The sequence below is a fragment of the Oncorhynchus gorbuscha genome, linkage group LG05 (assembly GCF_021184085.1).
Source record: "Oncorhynchus gorbuscha isolate QuinsamMale2020 ecotype Even-year linkage group LG05, OgorEven_v1.0, whole genome shotgun sequence".
NCBI classification, from domain to species: domain Eukaryota; kingdom Metazoa; phylum Chordata; class Actinopteri; order Salmoniformes; family Salmonidae; genus Oncorhynchus; species Oncorhynchus gorbuscha.
This window is the reverse complement of record NC_060177.1, coordinates 75,570,589-75,590,491: the sequence shown is the minus strand read 5'-3', so window position 1 is coordinate 75,590,491 and position 19,903 is coordinate 75,570,589. Positions and strand designations below refer to the sequence as shown.

Sequence of the window (19,903 nt, the reverse complement as noted above, 5' to 3'; positions counted from 1 at the left end):
ACACATTTCCGAGACTTTCCAAGCATTGTATTCCTTGTGAAATGTAAAGCCTAATTTCTGTATGTTCAGAGAGATCTTTGAGAATATGGATAGAATGAGAGAGCGAGAGAGAGAACAGGGAAAACGGAGGGAGAGCGAAGTAGAGACAGACAGAGATTGGCTAGCTCAGGACAGTTGTGTTTTCTCTTCCTATGTAGCTGGTGAATGAATGAGTGCAGCGTCAGGCCTTTCCTCAGCCAGGGGGGGTGGCACCAAGACGACAGCCCAGTGTGACTCGGCAGCACATGTTGACGTCGATGTGGGCTCCTGAGCGGAGGTTGCACTGATTTATTTATTCAATCTCCTCTGCTCTTCCCCTATTAGTTTGTTGGTTGGAGCTGCCGCATTCAGACACTGGGTTTTATCTTCATCCTGTCAGTTTGGTGCTTTGGCCCCTCCCCTCCTCTACACAGAAGCTCTGAATGCCAGCCTCCCTCCCTCTCTCCACTGATAACAGCTTACAGGCGTTGTGCTGCCCGCTGGAACTCAGTGCCAAGGTCACATTATTTTAAAGAACAAGCGACATAAAATGCCAAAAGGTGAAAAGGCAGTCTGGAACAAAATAATCCTGTACTTGGCATTAATGGGATAATTCAAATGGAAGAGTAAAGGTTACTCAGATTATATATATATATATATATATATATATATATATATATATATTCTCTATCACTGTTATTTTACAGTGACAAAGAAATTATCCAAGTAATTTTAAAGTGATAATCAAAATATCTTTGTTAACATCAGCATACCAACCTGCATCCCACTGCTGGCTTGCCTCTGAAGCTAAACCGGGTCGGTCCTGATCTGCCCCTGGATGGGAGACCAGATGCTGTGGTTAGGGGTGTTGGAGGTTCAGTGGGTGGCACTCTTTCATCTGGTCTAAAGAAATCCCAATGCACCAGGGCAGTGAAGGGGACTTTGCCCTGCAGAGTGTGCATTATTTTGGATGTGACGTTAAATGCATGTCCTGACTCTCTGTGCTCATAACAAATCCCATGAAATGTATTTTAAGAGTAGGAGTGTTAACCCTGGTGTCATGGGTAAATTCCCAACCTTGCCCCATTCCATCATGGCCACCTAATCATCCCCCTCATTCCTAATTGGAGTATATCACTCCTTACTTCTCCACCTGATAGCTGATATGAGGTGAGCGTTCTGGCACAAAAATGGTCGCCATGCGTGACACACATTGGTGTTTGTCACGACTTCCGCCGAAAGTCGGGTCCTCTCCTTGTTCGGGTGGCTTTCGGCGTCGCTGGTCTTCTAGCCATCGTCAATCCACTTTTAATTTTCCATTTGTTTTGTCTTGTTTTTCCACACACCTGGTTTCAATTCCCTCATTTACTTGTTGTGTATTTAACCCTCTGTTCCCCCAAAGGCTTTGTATGGGTTTGTTTATTATAGTGCTTGTGCACGTTCCCCGTGAGCACACAACGGGTTATTTTTGTGCCTATTTACCTTGTTGTTCTGGATGCTGTTGGTTTTGCTTAATAAATATCTGGATATTACCCAGTTCTGATCTCCTGCGCCTGACTTCTCTGCCGCCAATTACGCACCCAGCTACAGTGTTGGAGTTTCCCCCTTACTATGTAAAGCATTTTGAGTACCTAAGTTGGTAGAAAAGCTCTATATAAATCCAATCAATTATTATTCAAGTCATGTGATTGTAGGGTAGGACTTATTATGCAGAATAAATCTCTGAAAAGACATTATGTTTGACTTTGAATGGCTAGTTTGGCAAATTGTAGGGCCTGCAATTTCTGAAAAGAATCCGTAACTCAAAAAATATTGAGATTTGTAAACTACATGCCATACATATACAGTATGTGTGTTTTCCATTATAAATCAGACCCATCCTAAAACTGAGTGCGTGAACAAGCATTATAACTTCGCCTAGAAATCACCTTCCATTCACCATTTATGGCAACAATAACACCGGTATAATTTGGAACTATTGGAATTAGGCCACAACAGTTTCTAAAAGAAAGAGCCACGGCAAATTTTATCATTTTGATTTAAAAAATATATATCCCCCATTTGCAAAAAATACTTACTTGCCTGCTTGCAAAAGAATACTTCAACTAGAAGTATTCTAGAAAAACTAGAAAAAGTGCATAATCATGGTCTAATGTTTTCGTGGAGGTAAGGACATTCTCATGCCAAGTTCAGTTTTTAGAAATGCCAACGTTTGTTGGGGTATGTTTTGTCTGTACAGTACGCACGGTTTATAAATGGACCCCCTGGAGAACTCCTGAGGTCACCATGATCATGTGAAAAGGACACTAATGCAGGGCGTGAACTGTTTGGCCAACCACCCAACTTCACTCCAGATCACTTCAACTTTGAACAGCTTAGACTGAACTTTTGTTTGGTATGGTTCAAAGTTGCTTGATTGCTTGCTTTATAGGTATCTCAAGTGAAGTTAAGTAACCTATCAGCGTGACATTGATTTATGCTCCGAAGGATGAGCTGGGCATTTTCTTTTGATGTTACTACCTGAAGATCTTATGTGTATATCCTGTTTTTCCTGCATCCTCAACTTGTCCTTCAGCTCTGAAACACATCCGCTGGCAAGTGCCTATCCCTACACTACCACACTATTCACACTTCACCAAACTATCTGTACTTTATTGTACTATTCATACGGCAAGTTATGAAAATACATAAAATAACAGTTTAATGGTAACAAAAATGTCCAGTGATGACAACCAGGCAAATCAATGTGAATTGAATAATGTGAATCTTAAAATATGTAAAAGTAGAAATTATTGAGGAGTTTACTGAGATAGCTTTTTGCATTTATCCTCTAACACGTTCCTCATTCCTCCTCACCTTGCTTATTGTTTATTTTATTCATCTGCAGTACCTGTTACTCCAGGGCAGGCTACACAAATAAATCATCTGGAGGATCTGTCTCCATCCAATGGGCTCATGATTTATTTACACATAATCATGGATAGAAAGAGAAAAAGGAGCGATGTATGGGCCACCCTAAGGCAGAAAAGTTTTGCTAGATTGTTCACCTGCTATTTCCTGTAGGACAATACGTACCCAAATCCTTTTCCAATACCAATGTTATGTGGGCCCATTTGTTTTATTTAAGGCTAGTGATTTGGAGATGCCAATAAGGGACAAATAACTGAATATGTCCAAACTTTTGTATAAAGAAGACATTACATACATAAGATATGTTTTTTAATGTTAGGATTCATCTTGTATTATTTATGTATGTGGTGATATTACCTTTTAGCCTTTTACACTTGTGGGAATTGGCCTATATGGATTGGGCTAAATTGAAATGTTTCTTACAGAAGAAATATTAAAAGCATATGCATAACCATGGTAGCAATTGAAAGGGATCAGTTTGTAAATAATGGGAAACTAGTGAGACCAAAGTTGAGTACACAACAGTTCACCTGACACGACTAAATCCAAACATTACTCTTGATTTTTATGTGCGTTTTAACATTTATTGTACTTTTTACCGCATTTGTTGATAACGAATCAGAAGGTACTCTGAATACATTTAGTAACATGACTATTCCTGGAAAATGTGGGGTATGTGCAACATATGAGAGGACTAACTGGTGTCTCCAAGTGGCCACCCACCTCTACAAAGTGTGCATAGATCCTAAGCAATTTCAATACACTTATATGACTCAAAGAAGAGTCTTCAACTATAAGGTACTAGAGCAAGCACACATAGTTGTTTCATTTGGAACACAACCTTGCAACCCCGCCATCACACAGTTACTGTTGTTGTTTACGCAATCTAAAAAACAATCCATTATAAATCTGGGTCAGGTGGGAGTGATTTGAAATCTTGTTCTATTGCCAACATAAATAGCGAAGTTATAAATACAACCTTACAGTGTTGGGCTTTCGCAAGGCAATTCAAGGAAACAGATCCTAATTTTGGCACGCGTAGAAAGGACGCATGAGTGCATTCAGGTGCGTGTGTCAAGAAGCATATCTTTCTTTTAAAATAAACAAAAATAGACTCATTCGGTTCAGAACAACCCTGGGTTTGACGTCATGTCATCTTGTAACTGTACATCAAAAGTGGTGATCATATATGTTGACCCTGTATATCCCATGAGTTTTATGATTTTGAGATATGATATACACATGCTATTATCAGAGTATAGCACCATAGTAAACAAAGAGAGAGAAGCATATTTCAACCCTGCAGGCGCGACACAAAACGCAGAAATAAAAATATAATTCATGCCTTACCTTTGACGAGCTTCTTATGTTGGCACTCCAATATGTCCCAAAAACATCACAAATGGTCATTTTGTTTGATTAATTCCGTCGATATATATATCCAAAATGTCCATTTATTTGGCGCGTTTGTTCCAGAAAAACACCGGTTCCAACTTGCGCAACGTGACTACAAAATATCTCAAAAATTACCTGTAAACTTTGCCAAAACATTTCAAACTACTTTTGTAATACAACTTTAGGTATTTTGTAACATAAATAATCAATAAAATTGAAGACGGGATGATCTGTGTTCAATACAGGAGGAAAACAAACTGTAGCTAGGTTTCTGGTCACGCGCCTCTATCTAACAGTACACTTCAAGTTACCCTCGTTCAAGATGGCCGTTCATCTTCATTACACAAAGGAAAAACCTCAACCAATTTCTATAGACTGTTGACATCCAGTGGAAGCGATATAAACTGCAAGAATGTCCCTTAGAAATCTCGATTCCCAATGAAATCTCATTGAAAAGAGAGTGACCCCAAAAAATTAATCTGAATAGTTTGTCCTCGGGGTTTCGCCTGCTAAATAAGTTCTGTTATACTCAGACATGATTCAAACAGTTTAGAAACTTCAGAGTGTTTTCTATCCAGATCTACTAATGATATGCATATCTTGTCTTCTAGGGATGAGTAGCAGGCAGTTGAATTTGGGCAAGCATTTCATCCGGACGTGAAAATACTGCCCCCTGTCATCAAGAAGTTAATAATTCCATGTCCACGAACATTCGACCACCGATCAGAGATTGCTACTTTCTCTGTGATTTGCTTGACCTTCACTTGAACTCTGTTGAACTCTGCATCAAGGAAATGAGTGGATGGAGGTGTGTATGCTAGGAGAAGAACATTTAGAAATCTCTTCCAATACACATTGCCTGTGAGCATCAGAGATGAATCAGTTGCATACACAGCTCGAGCAAGAAATTAATCAGCATTTCTCTGACTACGTTCCTCCATTGACTCAAAAAAAACTTCTGATTTCAGGAGGACCATGAGCTGTTGCTGTCGATACGGTATTTGATTAATCATTTTCACCTCAAATAGAAGTAGAGGGACTTTTGTCAGAGGTTGCTTGTTGTGAGCGCTGAGGGAACTTTATGTTCTTGGCCAGATAATTATGCGACTTTGTTGCATTCTTCACATATGATTTGGCACAGTATTTGCAAATGTACACAGCTTTTCCTTCTACATTAGCTGCAGTGAAACGTCTCCACACATCAGATAATACCTGTGGCATTTTCCTGTAAAAAAATAGTTTTGTAAAAAAAAAACATACAATTTCATGTACAGATAAAGAGTTAAGCAGTTAAGATTAAACAACTCCTTTGTAAGATAAAACAAAAAATGAAACATGTATGGGAACAGGTGAATTAACGCTCCTCAGTTAGCAGGCTCACCTTAGCTAAAACCCACATGGTAGTAAAAACTAACAGAAATTGTTAATAAGTTAGAAATAGTTTAAACACACTTTGCTGTAGGCTACTATTTACTAGTTAACAACAAAAATCATGTATGTCATGTAAAATATATTCACCCCACCCAGTATTGTAATCAAAACTTTCCAGAAAGCAGTAGTCCTTGGCTCAGACAGTGTAGTAGTGTGGGCTCAAAAGCATCTCATTAGTGTGCAAGATCTTGAGAATCAGCTGTACATGTGGTGGAAGAATGTACTGTGCATGCAGAGGGTTGCAATTCCATTGAATTGGGGATAGTTTCACCCAAATATGCCACAAGACCCAGAATTGCCTTGTGTATCCCACAAAAAAAAGCTTTTTTTAAAAATGAATTTAAGCAAAATTCCCCAAATTCCCGTGCTTAACTTCCCATTTACCGGAAAGTTTCCGACCCTTTGCAACCCTATGTTAGTCTGAATTTAAAATGGATTAAATTGAGATGTTCTGTCACTGGCCTATGTACAATACCACATAATGTCAAAGTGTTATCTTCATTTTAAAAGTATTCAACCCTTTTATGGCAATCTTAAATAAATTCAGGAGTAAAAATGTGCTTAACAAGTCATATCATACGTTGCATAGACTCACTCTGTGTGCAGTAATAATGTTTAACATGATTTTGAATGACTACCTCATCAATACCTAATCAATACATAAAATTATATGTAAGGTCCCTCAGTCAAGCAGTGCATTTAAAACACAGATTCAACCACAAAGACCAGGGGGGTTTTCCAATGACTCGCAAAGAAGGGCACCTGTCGGTAGATGGGGTAAAAATAAAAAAGCAGACATTGAATATCCCTTTGAGCATGAATAAGTTATTAATTACACTTTGGATGGTATACCAATACACCCAGTCAATACAATGATGCAGGCATCCTTCCTAACTCAGTTGCTGGAGAGGAAGGATGATGCCAATGGTGACTTTAAATCAGTTATAAAGTGTAATGGCTGTGATAGGAGAACTGGATCAACAACATTGTAGTTACTCCACAATACTAATCTAAAGGAGGAAGCCTGTACAGAATAAAAATATTCTAAAACATGCATCCTGTTGGCAATAAGACACTAAAGTAAAACTGCAAAAACATTGTGGCAAAGAAATTTACTTTGTCCTGAATATAAAGCTTTATGTTTGGGGCAAATCCAATACAGCACATCACTGAGTATCACTCTTCATATGTTCAAGCATGCTGGTGGCTGCATCATGTTATGGGTATGCTTGTCATCGGCAAGGACTAAGGAGTTTTTGTAGGATGCTGCCAAAGGTGATTCTAAAATGTATTGACTCAGGGTGTTTCATTATTTATAAATTTGCTCAAATGTACAAAAACATGTTTTCACTTTGTCATTATGGGCTATTGTCACGCCTTGGTCATTGTATTTTGTGTTTTTGGTATATGTTTGGGTAAGCCAGGGTGTGACATGGGTTTATATGTTGTGTTTCGTATTGGGGTTTGTAGTAATTGGGATTGTGTATGATTAGGGATGTGTCTAGTTAGGCTTGGCTGCCTGGGGCGATTCTCAATCAGAGTCAGGTGCTTGTCGTTGTCTCTGATTGAGAACCGTATTTAGACAGCCTGACTTTCGCGTTGTAATTTGTGGGTGTTTGTTCCTGTCTCTGTGTTGTAGTCACCAGATAGGCTGTAATAGGTTTCACGTTCCGTTTGTTGCTTTCGTATTTCAGTTATTTAATGTACCGCAATTCCTTCATTAAAGTCATGAATAACCTACACGCTGCATTTCGGTCTGACTCTCTTCATTCAACAGACGAACGACGTTACAGCTATTGTGTGTAGATGGGTGAAAAAATTGAATATATTTGGAATTTAGGCTGAAACACAACAAAATGTGGAATGAGTCAAGGGTTATGAATACGTTTCATCAAGAATCAATGGATATGTATCACTAATTTAGAAGTAAAAAAATATATAGCTTCAGATTGCCCCTTTTAAGTAACCAGGTATTATAATCAGTTAATTTACTAGTTTTAATGCTTAAGGTGTTGCCATAGTTTATACCTGCTTGACTTCTCTGCTCATCTGCCATGCCTAATGAAGGCTCCACAACATTGATGAGATGAATGTGAGTGCTCCCAAATTTGCAATGTGAGTTCTCTAATGGAAGCAGGTCTGATCAACTATCTATCTTAGTATTACATTATAATTTACTTGCTCCATTATGTCCCTTCATTGCACTTGATCCATTCAAGCCTATTATATTCTGTGCTATTTTAAAGTTCCTAATTTAAAAATGCCCAACCCAGTGTTACATTTCATGTAGTTGTTTGTCTCTCCTCTCTCCCACCAGATGAAGTCTACAGAAGTGGACCAAGGGCTTTTCACAGACACCTACTGCAAAGTGTGCAGCGCTCAGCTCATCTCCGAGTCCCAGAGGATCGCCCACTACGAGGTACGGAATACTTGAAGAGCTTAATTCAGAAACGCTATATGTCAATTCAGAAATGTAGGTAAATTAACTTGTATTGTTTAAATAAATGACACTAAATATAAACACAACATGTGAAGTGTTGTCCCATGTTTCATGAGCTGAAATAAAAGATCCCAGAAATTTTTCAGACGCACAAAAAGTTAATTTCTCTCTAATTTTGTGCACAAATTAGCACAGAATGCACAGTTACCATGACGAGATCCTGAGATCCATTTTCTTGCCATTCATCCGCCACAATTACCTCATGTTTCAGCATGGGCGGGAACTATTCAGCAAAATGCTATATATCTGCCTCACTTTCAGAACAAATAAAATGTAACCAATAACTAGCCTACATTTGTTTTTATAAAGAACTGTACAAATCTGTGTGTATGTACTGTGTGTGTATACAGTGGGGCAAAAAAGCATTTAGTCAGCCACCAATTGTGCAAGTTCTCCCACTTAAAAATATGAGAGAGGCCTGTAATTTTCATCATAGGTACACTTCAACTATGACAGACAAAATGGAGAGAAAAAAATCCAGAAAATCACATTGTAGGATTTTTAAAGAATTTATTTGCAAATTATGGTGGAAATTATGGTGGAAAATAAGTATTTGGTCACCTACAAACAAGCAATATTTCTGTCTCTCACAGACCTTCTTCTTTAAGAGACTCCTCTGTCCTCCACTCGTTACCTGTATTAATGGCACCTGTTTGAACTTGTTATCAGTATAAAAGACACCTGTCCACAACCTCAAACAGTCACACTCCAAAATCCACTATGGCCAAGACCAAAGGGCTGTCAAAGGACACCAGAAACACAATTGTAGACCTGCACCAGGCTGGGAAGACTGAATCTGCAATAGGTAAGCAGCTTGGTTTGAAGAAATCAACTGTGGGAGCAATTATTAGGAAAAGGAAGACAGACAAGACCACTGATGATCTCCCTCGATCTGGGGCTCCAGGCAAGATCTCACCCCGTGGGGTCAAAATGATCACAAGAACGGTGAGCAAAAATCCAAGAACCACCCGGGGGGACCTAGTGAATGACTTGCAGAGAGCTGGGACCAAAGTAACAAAGCCTACCATCAGTAACACACTATGCCGCCAGGGACTCAAATCCTGCAGTGCCAGACGTGTCCCCCTGCTTAAGCCAGTACATGTCCAGGCCCGTCTGAAGTTTGCTAGAGAGCATTTGGATGATCCAGAAGAAGATTGGGAGAATGTCATATGGTCAGATGAAACCAAAGTATAACTTTTTGGTAAAAACTCAACTCGACGTGTTTAGAGGACAAAGAATGCTGAGTTGCATCCAAAGAACACCATACCTACTGTGAAGCAGAGGGTGGAAACATCATGCTTTGGGGTTGTTTTTCTGCAAAGGAACCAGGACGACTGATCCGTGTAAAGGAAAGAATGAATGGGGCCATGTATCGTGAGATTTTGAGTGAAAACCTCCTTCCATCAGCAAGGGCATTGAAGATGCCAACAAAGGGTATATAACAAAGTATTGAGATAAACTTTTGTTATTGACCAAATACTTATTTTCCACCATAATTTGCAAATAAATTAATAAAAAATCCTACAATGTGATTTTCTAGATTTTTTTCCTCTCTCATTTTGTCAGTCATAGTTGAAGTGTACCTATGATGAAAATTACAGGCCGCTCCTCTTTTTAAGTGGGAGAACTTGGACAATTGGTGGCTGAAATAATACTTTTTTGCCCCACTGTATATATATATATATTATTATTTATTTTATTTTTTGATTCAATACAGTAATATGAGATCTTTGTGAAAAACATTTACACTTTAGTAATTTAGCAGATGGTCTTATCCAGAGCGACAGTAAATATATTCATCTTAAGATAGCTAGGTGAACAATCACATATCACAGTCAAATATGCAGGATATGAACATTCAATTTTTTTTAAACAATGGATATATAACGCTTTGCAAACAAACAACACATTTTCATACACATCTAATATCTATAAATAAACAAACTGAGAACACCCCTAAGCATTCATATCGGATTAAAAAGCACTTCAAAATTTGTTGATTTTATAGAATTTTGGAAATACTCTTCACTTACAGTACACTAACAGTAGGTCTGCTCGTCCCCCGCCAATCTGAACTGACACGACACATCATAATGAACATCAGTCGTACAGTAGATCACCTGCTGGGTGTCAACAAACTATGGCGATTCAACATGTATTATTGTCTGGAAATGAACAGAAAATGATGGCCGACGTTCTGTGGTGAGAGGCGATAGGACGACTCGCGACGCACCTGCTGTGCACGGCCGACGTTCATGTTAGTCTGTCAAGTCTTTTAGGGATGAGAGAGACAGCTTACCAGACGATTCAACCATTAATAACCAAGGCTTAGGTCATACTGTTTGTTCTGTATCAGTCAGAGCCGCTCAGCAGCAGCAATCCCAAACAGCAGAAAGCTGCAGTTTTAAAATGTCAGGCACATGAATCACCTGGTTTTACACAAATATTGTTAATTATTTAGTTAAAGTGCTGATGAACAGCAAACACTGTCTGGCCCCATTGCTTTCCAGGACCACCACCTGGTTTGTCAGAGATATTGCAGAAGAGGTTCTCTATCGAAGTGTTTCCCCATTGCTTTAGTTTGGCCAGTGCTCGCCAGAGTACAGCTGCCTTGCATTTTCTTCTGCTTGACTACCAACACCTCATAGAATGGTTATTAAATAATAAACACAGACTCTTTCAAATTACAATGTATGCCAGCACCTGTTTCATTCCACTCCAAGCGCAGTGGCTGCCTTTTGGGAAGTAACTTGGCTCGTCTTTATTACAGATGTTGCCTTTCACTCACTGCAACAGTCAGATGGCCGGAACAGAGCGTCTGACTGCACTGCAGGGCCCATGGTGCATTTTTATGGACATCAGGAATAAGAGGAGCTGAAGGGACTCATTGTTCATGCAGTTTAAGTATTAATCAGAGTGCTTGCCTTGCTCACACCTGGCCGGTCACGGAGGTTGGTCATCACTCAATCACTCAACTTGTGGTCTTGGCCATCTTCTCCAACGTGCCCCAGCTCTGCTGATGTTGTTGGAGTTCAGTTTCGTTGGGTTGCTACGGTAGCAACTGTACTGCTGAACGTTTTGAACGATGTTACACTTGATACTGTTATTTCTGATGGCACTGAAATATTATGTACTGTATATACTTTGATCAAGTTTTAGATTATTATAATTATTTAGTCGTATCCCTCATTCTCTGAATAGTCTGTGTTAATATGAGACAAACTGTGTGCAATGACGTTCCATTGGGTTTAAATGAGGATGATGATGTGTTCAGAATATGTGTTTAGTCCAGGGGTGTCAAACTTATTTTGCCCCGCGGGCCTCATTCAGGCTTCAAGGTCTGAAGGTTATATTTCTTTTCCGTCAACATTTGCTAAAAATAGTCCTCTATACATCACTTTTGGAATTTGATGCTCCCTGATTGTCCAGTTTTATTACAATGATTCTTAGCAAGCTACACATTTTAGATTTGGTTTTAGTCATTTTAGGTCCAATGCAGCCGTTTTGATCTCAATAATGTCATTTCTGGGTAACCAGCTATTGTTTATATTTTTCTCTGCATTGTAGGGAGGGCTCCAAATTAAGCATTTCACTTTTTGTCTATTTACGAAGCGTGTGACAAATAAAATATTTGATTTGATTTACAGTGCATTCGGAAAGTATTCAGACCCCTTAACTTTTTCCAAATTGTGTTAGATTACTGCCTTATTATAAAATTTTAAAAATAATTAAAAATAACAAATTAAATACCTTATTTACATAAGTATTCAGACCCTTTGTTATGAGACTCGAAATTGAGCTCCAGTGCATCCTGTTTCCATTGATCATCCTTGATGTTTCTAGAACTTAATTGTAGTCCACCTGTGGTAAACTGATTGGACATGATTTGGAAAGGCACACACCTGTCTATATAAGGTCCCACAGTTGACCGTGCATGTCAGAGCAAAAACCAAGCCATGAGTTCAAAGAAATTGTTCGTAGAGCTCAGAGACAGGATTGTGTCGAGGCACAGATCTGGAGAAGGGTACCAAAACATTTCTGCAGCATTGAAGGTCCCCAAGAACACAGTGGCCTCCATCATTCTTAAATGGAAGACATTTGGAACCACCGAGAATCTACCTAGAGCTGGCCGCCCGGCCAAACTGAGCAATTGGGGGAGAAGGGTCTTGGTCAGGGAGGTGACCAAGAACTCGATGGTCACCCTGACAGAGCTCCAGAGTTACTCTGTGGAGATGGAAGAACCTTCCAGAAGGACAACCATCTCTGCAGCACTCCACCAATCGGGCCTTTATGGTACAGTGGCCAGACGGAAGCCACTCCTCAGTAAAAGGCACATGACAGCCCGCTTGGAGTTTGCCAAAAGGCAACAAGAGACTCTCAGGCTTGAATGCCAAGAGTCACGTCTGGAGGAAACCTGGCACCATCCCAACGGTGAAGCATGGTGGTGGTGGCAGCATCATGCTGTGGGAATGTTTTTCGGAGGAAGGGACTGGGAGACCAGCCAGGATCGAGGGAAAGATGAAGGGAGCAAAGTACAGAGAGATCCTTGATGAAAACCTGCTCCAGAGAGCTTAGGACCTCAGACTGTGGGTGAAGCTTCACCTTCCAACAGGACAACGACCCTAAGCATACAGCCAAGACAACACAGGAGTGTCTTTGGGACAAGTCTTTGAATGTTCTTGAGTGGTCCAGCCAGATCTCGGACTTGAACCCAATCGAACATCTCTGGAGAGACCTGAAAATAGTTGTGCAGCGATGCTCCCTATTCAATCTGACAGAGCATGAGAGGATCTGCAGAGAAGAATTGGAGAAACTTTCCAAATACAGGTGTGCCAAGCTTGTAGCGTCATACCCAAGAAGACAGCAGTAATCACTGCCAAAGCTTCTTCAACAGAGTACTGAGTAAAGGGTCTGAATGCTTATGTGAATGTGATGTTTCATATTTTTTTTAAAAATCCATTTTAGAATAAGGCTGTAATGTAACAAAATGTGAAAAAAAGTTAAGGGGACTAAGTACTGTATCTTCAAGCCACTGGGAGTGAGTGAGCGGGTCAGTTATATACAACAGCATCCAATCTGTGGATAAAACTATGCTGCGCCTTGCCCTTAGAGGAAACGACAAATAACAACTTGGAGATGCAAATGAAAGCAACGAAGAGCTAAATGTCCAGGAAAACATAGCTAAAATGCTCTCAATGCTCACCACAACGAAAGGAAAGTATTCTATCGTGTCAGATATGCATATACAAGGTGGGCATAGGTAGGCCATGAAATACATCCACAGGTACACCTCCAATTGACTCAAATTATGTCAATTAGCCTATCAGAAGCTTCTAAACCATTACATATTTTTCTGGAATGTTCCAAGCTGTTTAAAGGCACAGTCAACTTAGTGTATGTAATCTTGACCCACTTCTTCTTCTTCTTCTCCCGGTGGACCCACTCTCCCCAATTAGAGCCACACCAGACAATATACTTTCATTGAAGTACTTAAGTGGCAGTCTTTCTTAAATGTATGTATAATGACATAATCCACTTTTTTCTTAGGTACATTAGGAGAGTTGGAGCTTAAAAGCCCTAAAAAGGCCACAAAGATGTGGTTTGTTTAATTATTTATTTACTTTTTTCGTGTTTTTATTAATTTTTTATATCTGCGAAGACCACATCCCCATCTAATATTGTTTTGTGTTCCACAGGCCCATGTTGACCCATGTTGCTGGCCCATGTTGACCCATGTTGCTGGCCCATGTTGACCCATGTTGCTGGCCCATGTTGACCCATGTTGCTGGCCCATGTTGACCCATGTTGCTGACCCATGTTGCTGGCCCATGTTGCTGGCCCATGTTGACCCATGTTGCTGGCCCATGTTGACCCATGTTGCTGGCCCATGTTGACTGCAATACTTCCCACATTTGTGTCAAGTTGGCTGGATGTCCTTTGGGTGGTGGACCATTCTTGATACACACAGGAAACTGTTGAGTGTGACAAATCCAGCAGCATTGCAGTTCTTGACACATACCGGTGCACCTGGCACCTACTACAGTACCATACCCCATTCAAAGGCATGTACATGTTTTGTCTTGCCCATTCACCCTCTGAATGGCACACATGCACAATCCATCCTAGCACATGGTCCATCCTAGCACATGGACCAATAAGGCTGTTTTCTAATATTGTACTATACATAGTGAAAAATAAACATTGATTTCATGATATTGTATATTGCCAAAGCAGCAGCTACTCTTCCTGGGGTCCAGCAAAATTAAGGCTTTTTTATACCATTTTATAAACGTCAATATATTCACAGATTTCACATCACACTGTGTGCCCTCGGGCACCTACTCCACCACTACCACATATCTACAGTACTAAATCTGTCTGTGTGTATGTTGCTTCACAATCTCCGCTGTTCCATAAGGTGTTTTTTTAAATCTAATGTTAATTCTTGCGTCAGTTACTTGATGTGGTATAGAGTTCCATGTACTGTGTGTATTTTTTTTAACCAACATTTTTACCAGCATGTCATATGTGCAACCGGGAGGGGGGGGATCCTAGACCACCTTTACTCCACACACAGAGATGCATACAGAGCTCTCCCCCACCCTCCATTTGGCAAATCTGACCACAATTCTATCCTCCTGATTCCTGCTTAAAAGCAAAAACTAAAGAAGGATGTACTAGTGACTCGCTCAAATACGGAACTGGTCAGATGACGCGGATGCTACACAACAGGGTTGTTTTGCTAGCACAGACTGGAATATGTTCCGGGATTCATCCAATGGCATTGAGGAATACACCACCTCAGTCATTGGCTTCATCAATAAGTGCATTGACGACATTGTCCCCGCAGTGACTGTACGTACATATCCCAACCAGAAGCCATGGATTCCAGGCAACATCCGCATCGAGCTGCCGCTTTCAAGGAGCGGGAGACTAATCCGGACGGAATAAGAAATCCCACCCTGCCCTTAGACAAACCATCAAACAAGCGAAACGTCAATACAGGATTAAGATTGAATCCTACTACACAGGGCTCTGACGCTCGTCAGATGTCAAAGGGCTTGAAAACTATTACGGACTACAAAGGGAAACCCAGATGCAAGCTGCCCAGTAATGAGCTAAATGCCTTTTATTCTCGCGTCGAGGCAAGCAACACTGAAGCATGCATGAGAGCACAAGCTGTTCTGCATGCCTGTGTGATAATGCTCTCGGTAGCAGATGTGAAGATCTTAACAGATGTGAAGCTCTTAACAGGTCAACATTCACAAAGCTACTGGGCCAGACGGATTACCAGCATGTGTACTCAAAGCATGCGCAGACCAACTGTCAAATGTCTTCATTGACAACCTCTCACTGACCAAGTCTGTAATACTTACATGTTTCAAGCAGACCACCAGTCCCTGTGCCCAAGGAAGCGAAGGTATCTTGCCTAAATGATTACTGCACAGTGGCACTCACATCAGTAGCCATGAAGTGCTTTGAAAGGCTGGTCATGGCTCACATCAACAGCATCCTCCCAGAAACCCTAGACCCACTCCAATTCGCATACCACCCCAACAGATCTGCAGATGATGCAATCTCAATCGCACTCCACCCCGCCCTTTCTCACCTGGACAAAAGGAACACCTATGTGAGAATGCTCATCACTAAGCTAAGGACTCTGGGCCTAAACACTTCCCCCTGAAATTGGATCCTGGACTTCCTGACGGGCCGTTCCCAGGTGGTAAGAGTAGGCAGCAATACGTCTGCCACGCTGATCCTTAATGCTGGGGCTCCTCAGGGATGTGTACTTAGTCCCCTCCTGTATTTCCTGTTCACCTATGACTGCGTAGCCAAACACGACTCCAACACCATCATTAAGTTTGCTGATGACCCAACAGTGGTAGGCCTGATCACCTACAATGATGATACGGCCTACAGGGAGGAGGTCAGAGAACTGGCTGTGTGGTGCCAGGACAACAACCTCTCCCTAAATGTGAGCAAGACAAAATAGCTGATCATGGACTACAGGAAAAGGCGGGCCGAACAGGCCCCCATTAACATCGAGGGGGCTGTAGTTGAGCTGGTTGAGAGCTTTAACTTCCTTGGAGTCCACATCACCAATGAACTATCATGGTCCAAACACACCAAGACAGTCGTGAAGAGGGCACAACAAACCCCCCCCCCAGGAGATTGAAAATATTTGGTATGGGCCCCCTGATCCTCAAAAGGTTCTACAGCTGCACCATGGAGAGCATCCTGACCCGCTGCATCTCTGCCTGGAATGGCAACTGCTCAGCATCTGACCATAAGGCGCTACAGAGGGTGGTGCGATCGGCCCAGTACATCACTGGGGCCAAACTTCCTGCCATCCAGGACCTGCATAATAGGCAGTGTCAGAGGAAAGCCCATAAAATTGTCAGACTCCAGTCACCCAAGTTCTAGACTGTTTTCTCTGCAACCGCACGGCAAGCTGTACCGGAGTCTAGGACCAAAAGGTTCCACAACAGCTTCTACCCCCAAGCCAATAGACTGCTGAACAATTCATAACAATCGCCACTGGACAATTTACATTGACCCCCCCCCCCCCTCCTCTTGTACACTGCTGCTATTCACTGTTTGTTTGTTACTTATGCATAGTCACTTCGCCCCCACCTACATGTACAGATGACCTCAACTAGTCTGTACCCCGGCACACAGACTCGGTACTGGTGTCCCCTGTATACAGCCTCATTATTGTCTTACTTTTTATTATTACATTTTATTTTAGCCTACTTGGTAAATATTTTCTTCTTCTTGAACTGCACTGTTGGTTAAGGGCTTGTAAGTAAGTATTTCACAGAAAAGTGTATCTACACTTGTTGTATTCGGCGCATGTGGCAAATAAAGTTTGATTTGACTCCAGTCATGGCTCTTTGTAGGATGCTGTGTGCTCCCCATAGTCTGTGCTGGACTTGGGGACTGTGAAGAGATGTGTTGTTGGGTATGCATGGGTGTCCGAGCTGTGTGCTAGTAGTTTAGACCGACAGCATTCAACATGTCAATACCTCTCATGAATAAAAGTAGTGATGAAGTCAATCTCTTCTCCACTTTCAGCCGGGAGAGATTGACATGCATATGATTAACATTAGCTCTCTGTGTACATCCAAGGGCCAACCGTGCTGCCCTGTTCTGAGCCAATTGTAATTTTCCTAAGTCCTTTTTTGTGGCACCTGACCACACGACTGTAGAGTAGTCAAGGTGCGACAAAACTATGGCCTGCCAGACCTGCCTTGTTGACTGTGTTGGTAAGAAGGCAGAGCATCGCTTTATTATAGACAGACTTCTCCCCATCTTAGCTACTACTGCATAAATATATTTTGACCATGACAGTTTACAGATTATGTTTGAGAGGCTTCCATTAAAGAACACCTTCTGTGTTCTGTTAGACAAGTAACTCTTTATCTACATTATAGCAGGGGGTGTAAAGCCATAACACACAAGTTTTTCCTCCAGCAGAGGACTCTGATCGATAATGTCAAAGCTGCACTGAAGTCTAACAAGACAGCCCGTTTTATCATCAATTTCTCTCAGCCAATCATCAGTCATTTGTGTAAGTGCTTGTTGAGTGTCCTTCCCTATAAGCATGCTGAAATTCTGTTGTCAATTTATTAACTGTGAAATCGCATTGTATCTGGTCAAACACATTTTTTTCCAGAAGTTTACTAAGGGCCAGCAGCATGCCAGCAGCATACCACCCTGCATACCACTGCTGGCTTGCTTCTGAAGCTAAGATGCTGCTGGAAGTGGTGTTGGAGGGCCAGTAGGAGGCACCCTTTCCTCTGGTCTAAAAACCCTCAAATATTCCAATGCCCCAGGGCAGTGATTGGGGACATTGCCCTGTGTAGGGTGCTGACTTTTGGATGGGACGTTAAATGCATGTCCTGACTCTCTGTGGTCACTAAAGATCCCATGGCACTTATCGTAAGAGTAGGGGCGTTAACCCCGGTGTCCTGGCTAAATTCCCAATCTGGTCTTCATACTGTACCTGTCATGGCCACCTAATCTTCCCCAGTTTACAATTGGCTGATTCATCCCCCTTCCTCTCCCCTGTATATATTACCCAGGTCGTTGCTGTAAATGAGAACATGTTCTCAGTCAACTTACCTGGTAAAATAAATAAAAAAGGGTTGGTAACCGGCTGATTGGTTTGCTATTTGAGCCAGTAAAGGGGGCTTTACTGTTCTTAGGTAGTGGAATGACCTTATCTTCCCTCCAGGCCTGAGGGCACACGCTCTCTAGCAGGCTTAAATTGAAGATGTGGCAAATAGGAGTGACTATAACATCTGCTATTATCCTCAGTAATTTTCCATCCAGATTGTCAGACCCCGGTGGCTTTTCATTGTTGATAGACAACAATACATTTTTTCACCTCTTCCACACTGACTTTACATAATTCAAAGTACAATTCTTATCTTTCATAGTTTGGTCTGATATACTTGGATGTGTAGTGTCAGCATTTGTTGCTGGCATGTCATCCCTAAGTTTGCTTATCTTGCCAATGGAAAAGGTCATTAAAGTAGTTGGCAATATCAGTGGTTCAATGAATGAAGGAGCCAAGTTGGCTTTTTTCCCCAAAATTTCATTTAAGGTGCCCCAAAGCTTTTTACTGTCATTCTTTATAGAATGTGCCTTTGTTTCATAGTATAGTTTCTTTTTATTTAGTTTAGTCACATGATTTCTTAATTTGCAGTACATTTGCCAATCAGTTGGGCTGCCAGACTAAGTTGCCATACCTTTTGCCTCATCCCTCTCAACCATACAATTTTTCAATTCCTCATCAATCCAAGGAGATTTAACAGTTTTTACAATCATTTTCTCAATGGGTGCATGCTTATTAGTAACTGGAATAAGTAGTTTCGTAAATGTGTCAAGTGCAGCGTCTGGTTGCTCTTCATTACACACCACAGACCAGCAAATATGATTTACATCATCAACATAGGAATCACTACAAAACATATTGTATGAGCTGTTATACACTATATTAGGCCAAGCATTTGGATATTTGGTTTTCCTAGATATGGCTATTGTGTTGTGATCACTAAATCCTATGGATTTGGATGCTGCTTTAAAGCAAATTCCTCCAGCATTATTAAAGATGTGATCAATACATGTTGATGATTTCATTCCTGTGCTGTTTGTAACGACCCTGGTAGGTTGACCGACAACCTGATCCAGGTTGCAGGCACTGGTTACAGTTTGAAGGTTTTTCTTGAGTGGGCAGCTTGATGATAGCTAAATATTTAAATCACCCAGAAAATGTACTTCTCTGTTGATATCACATACATTATTTAGCATTTCACACATATTATCCAGATTCTGACTGTTAGCACTTGGTGGTCTATAGTGGCTTCCCACAAGAATGGGCTTTAGGTGAGGCAGATGAACCTGTAGCCATATTACTTCAACAGCATTTAACATTAGATCGTCTCTAAGCTTTACATGAATGTGGTTCTGAATATAGACCAACATTGCCTCCGTTGGCATTTCAGTCTTTTCGGTAGATGTTTTAACCATGTATTGCTACCACTGTATCATTAAAGGTATTATCTAAGTGAGTTTCAGAGAGTCAGAATATGAATATCATCTGTTACAAGCAATTTATTCACTTCATGGACCTTGTTTCTTAGG

General features: G+C 41.0%; 1 protein-coding gene across 1 annotated transcript in view; it reads left to right on the top strand.

The window, feature by feature from the left end:
- LOC124035256 (zinc finger matrin-type protein 4-like) overlaps positions 1 to 19,903 on the top strand; it is a 210,957-nt gene that overhangs the window by 29,355 nt on the left and 161,699 nt on the right. Inside the window, exon 2 of the mRNA XM_046348701.1 lies at positions 8,072 to 8,173. Within this exon, the coding sequence (XP_046204657.1) occupies positions 8,072 to 8,173 (102 nt within the window). The remainder of the gene's footprint in view (positions 1 to 8,071; positions 8,174 to 19,903) is intronic.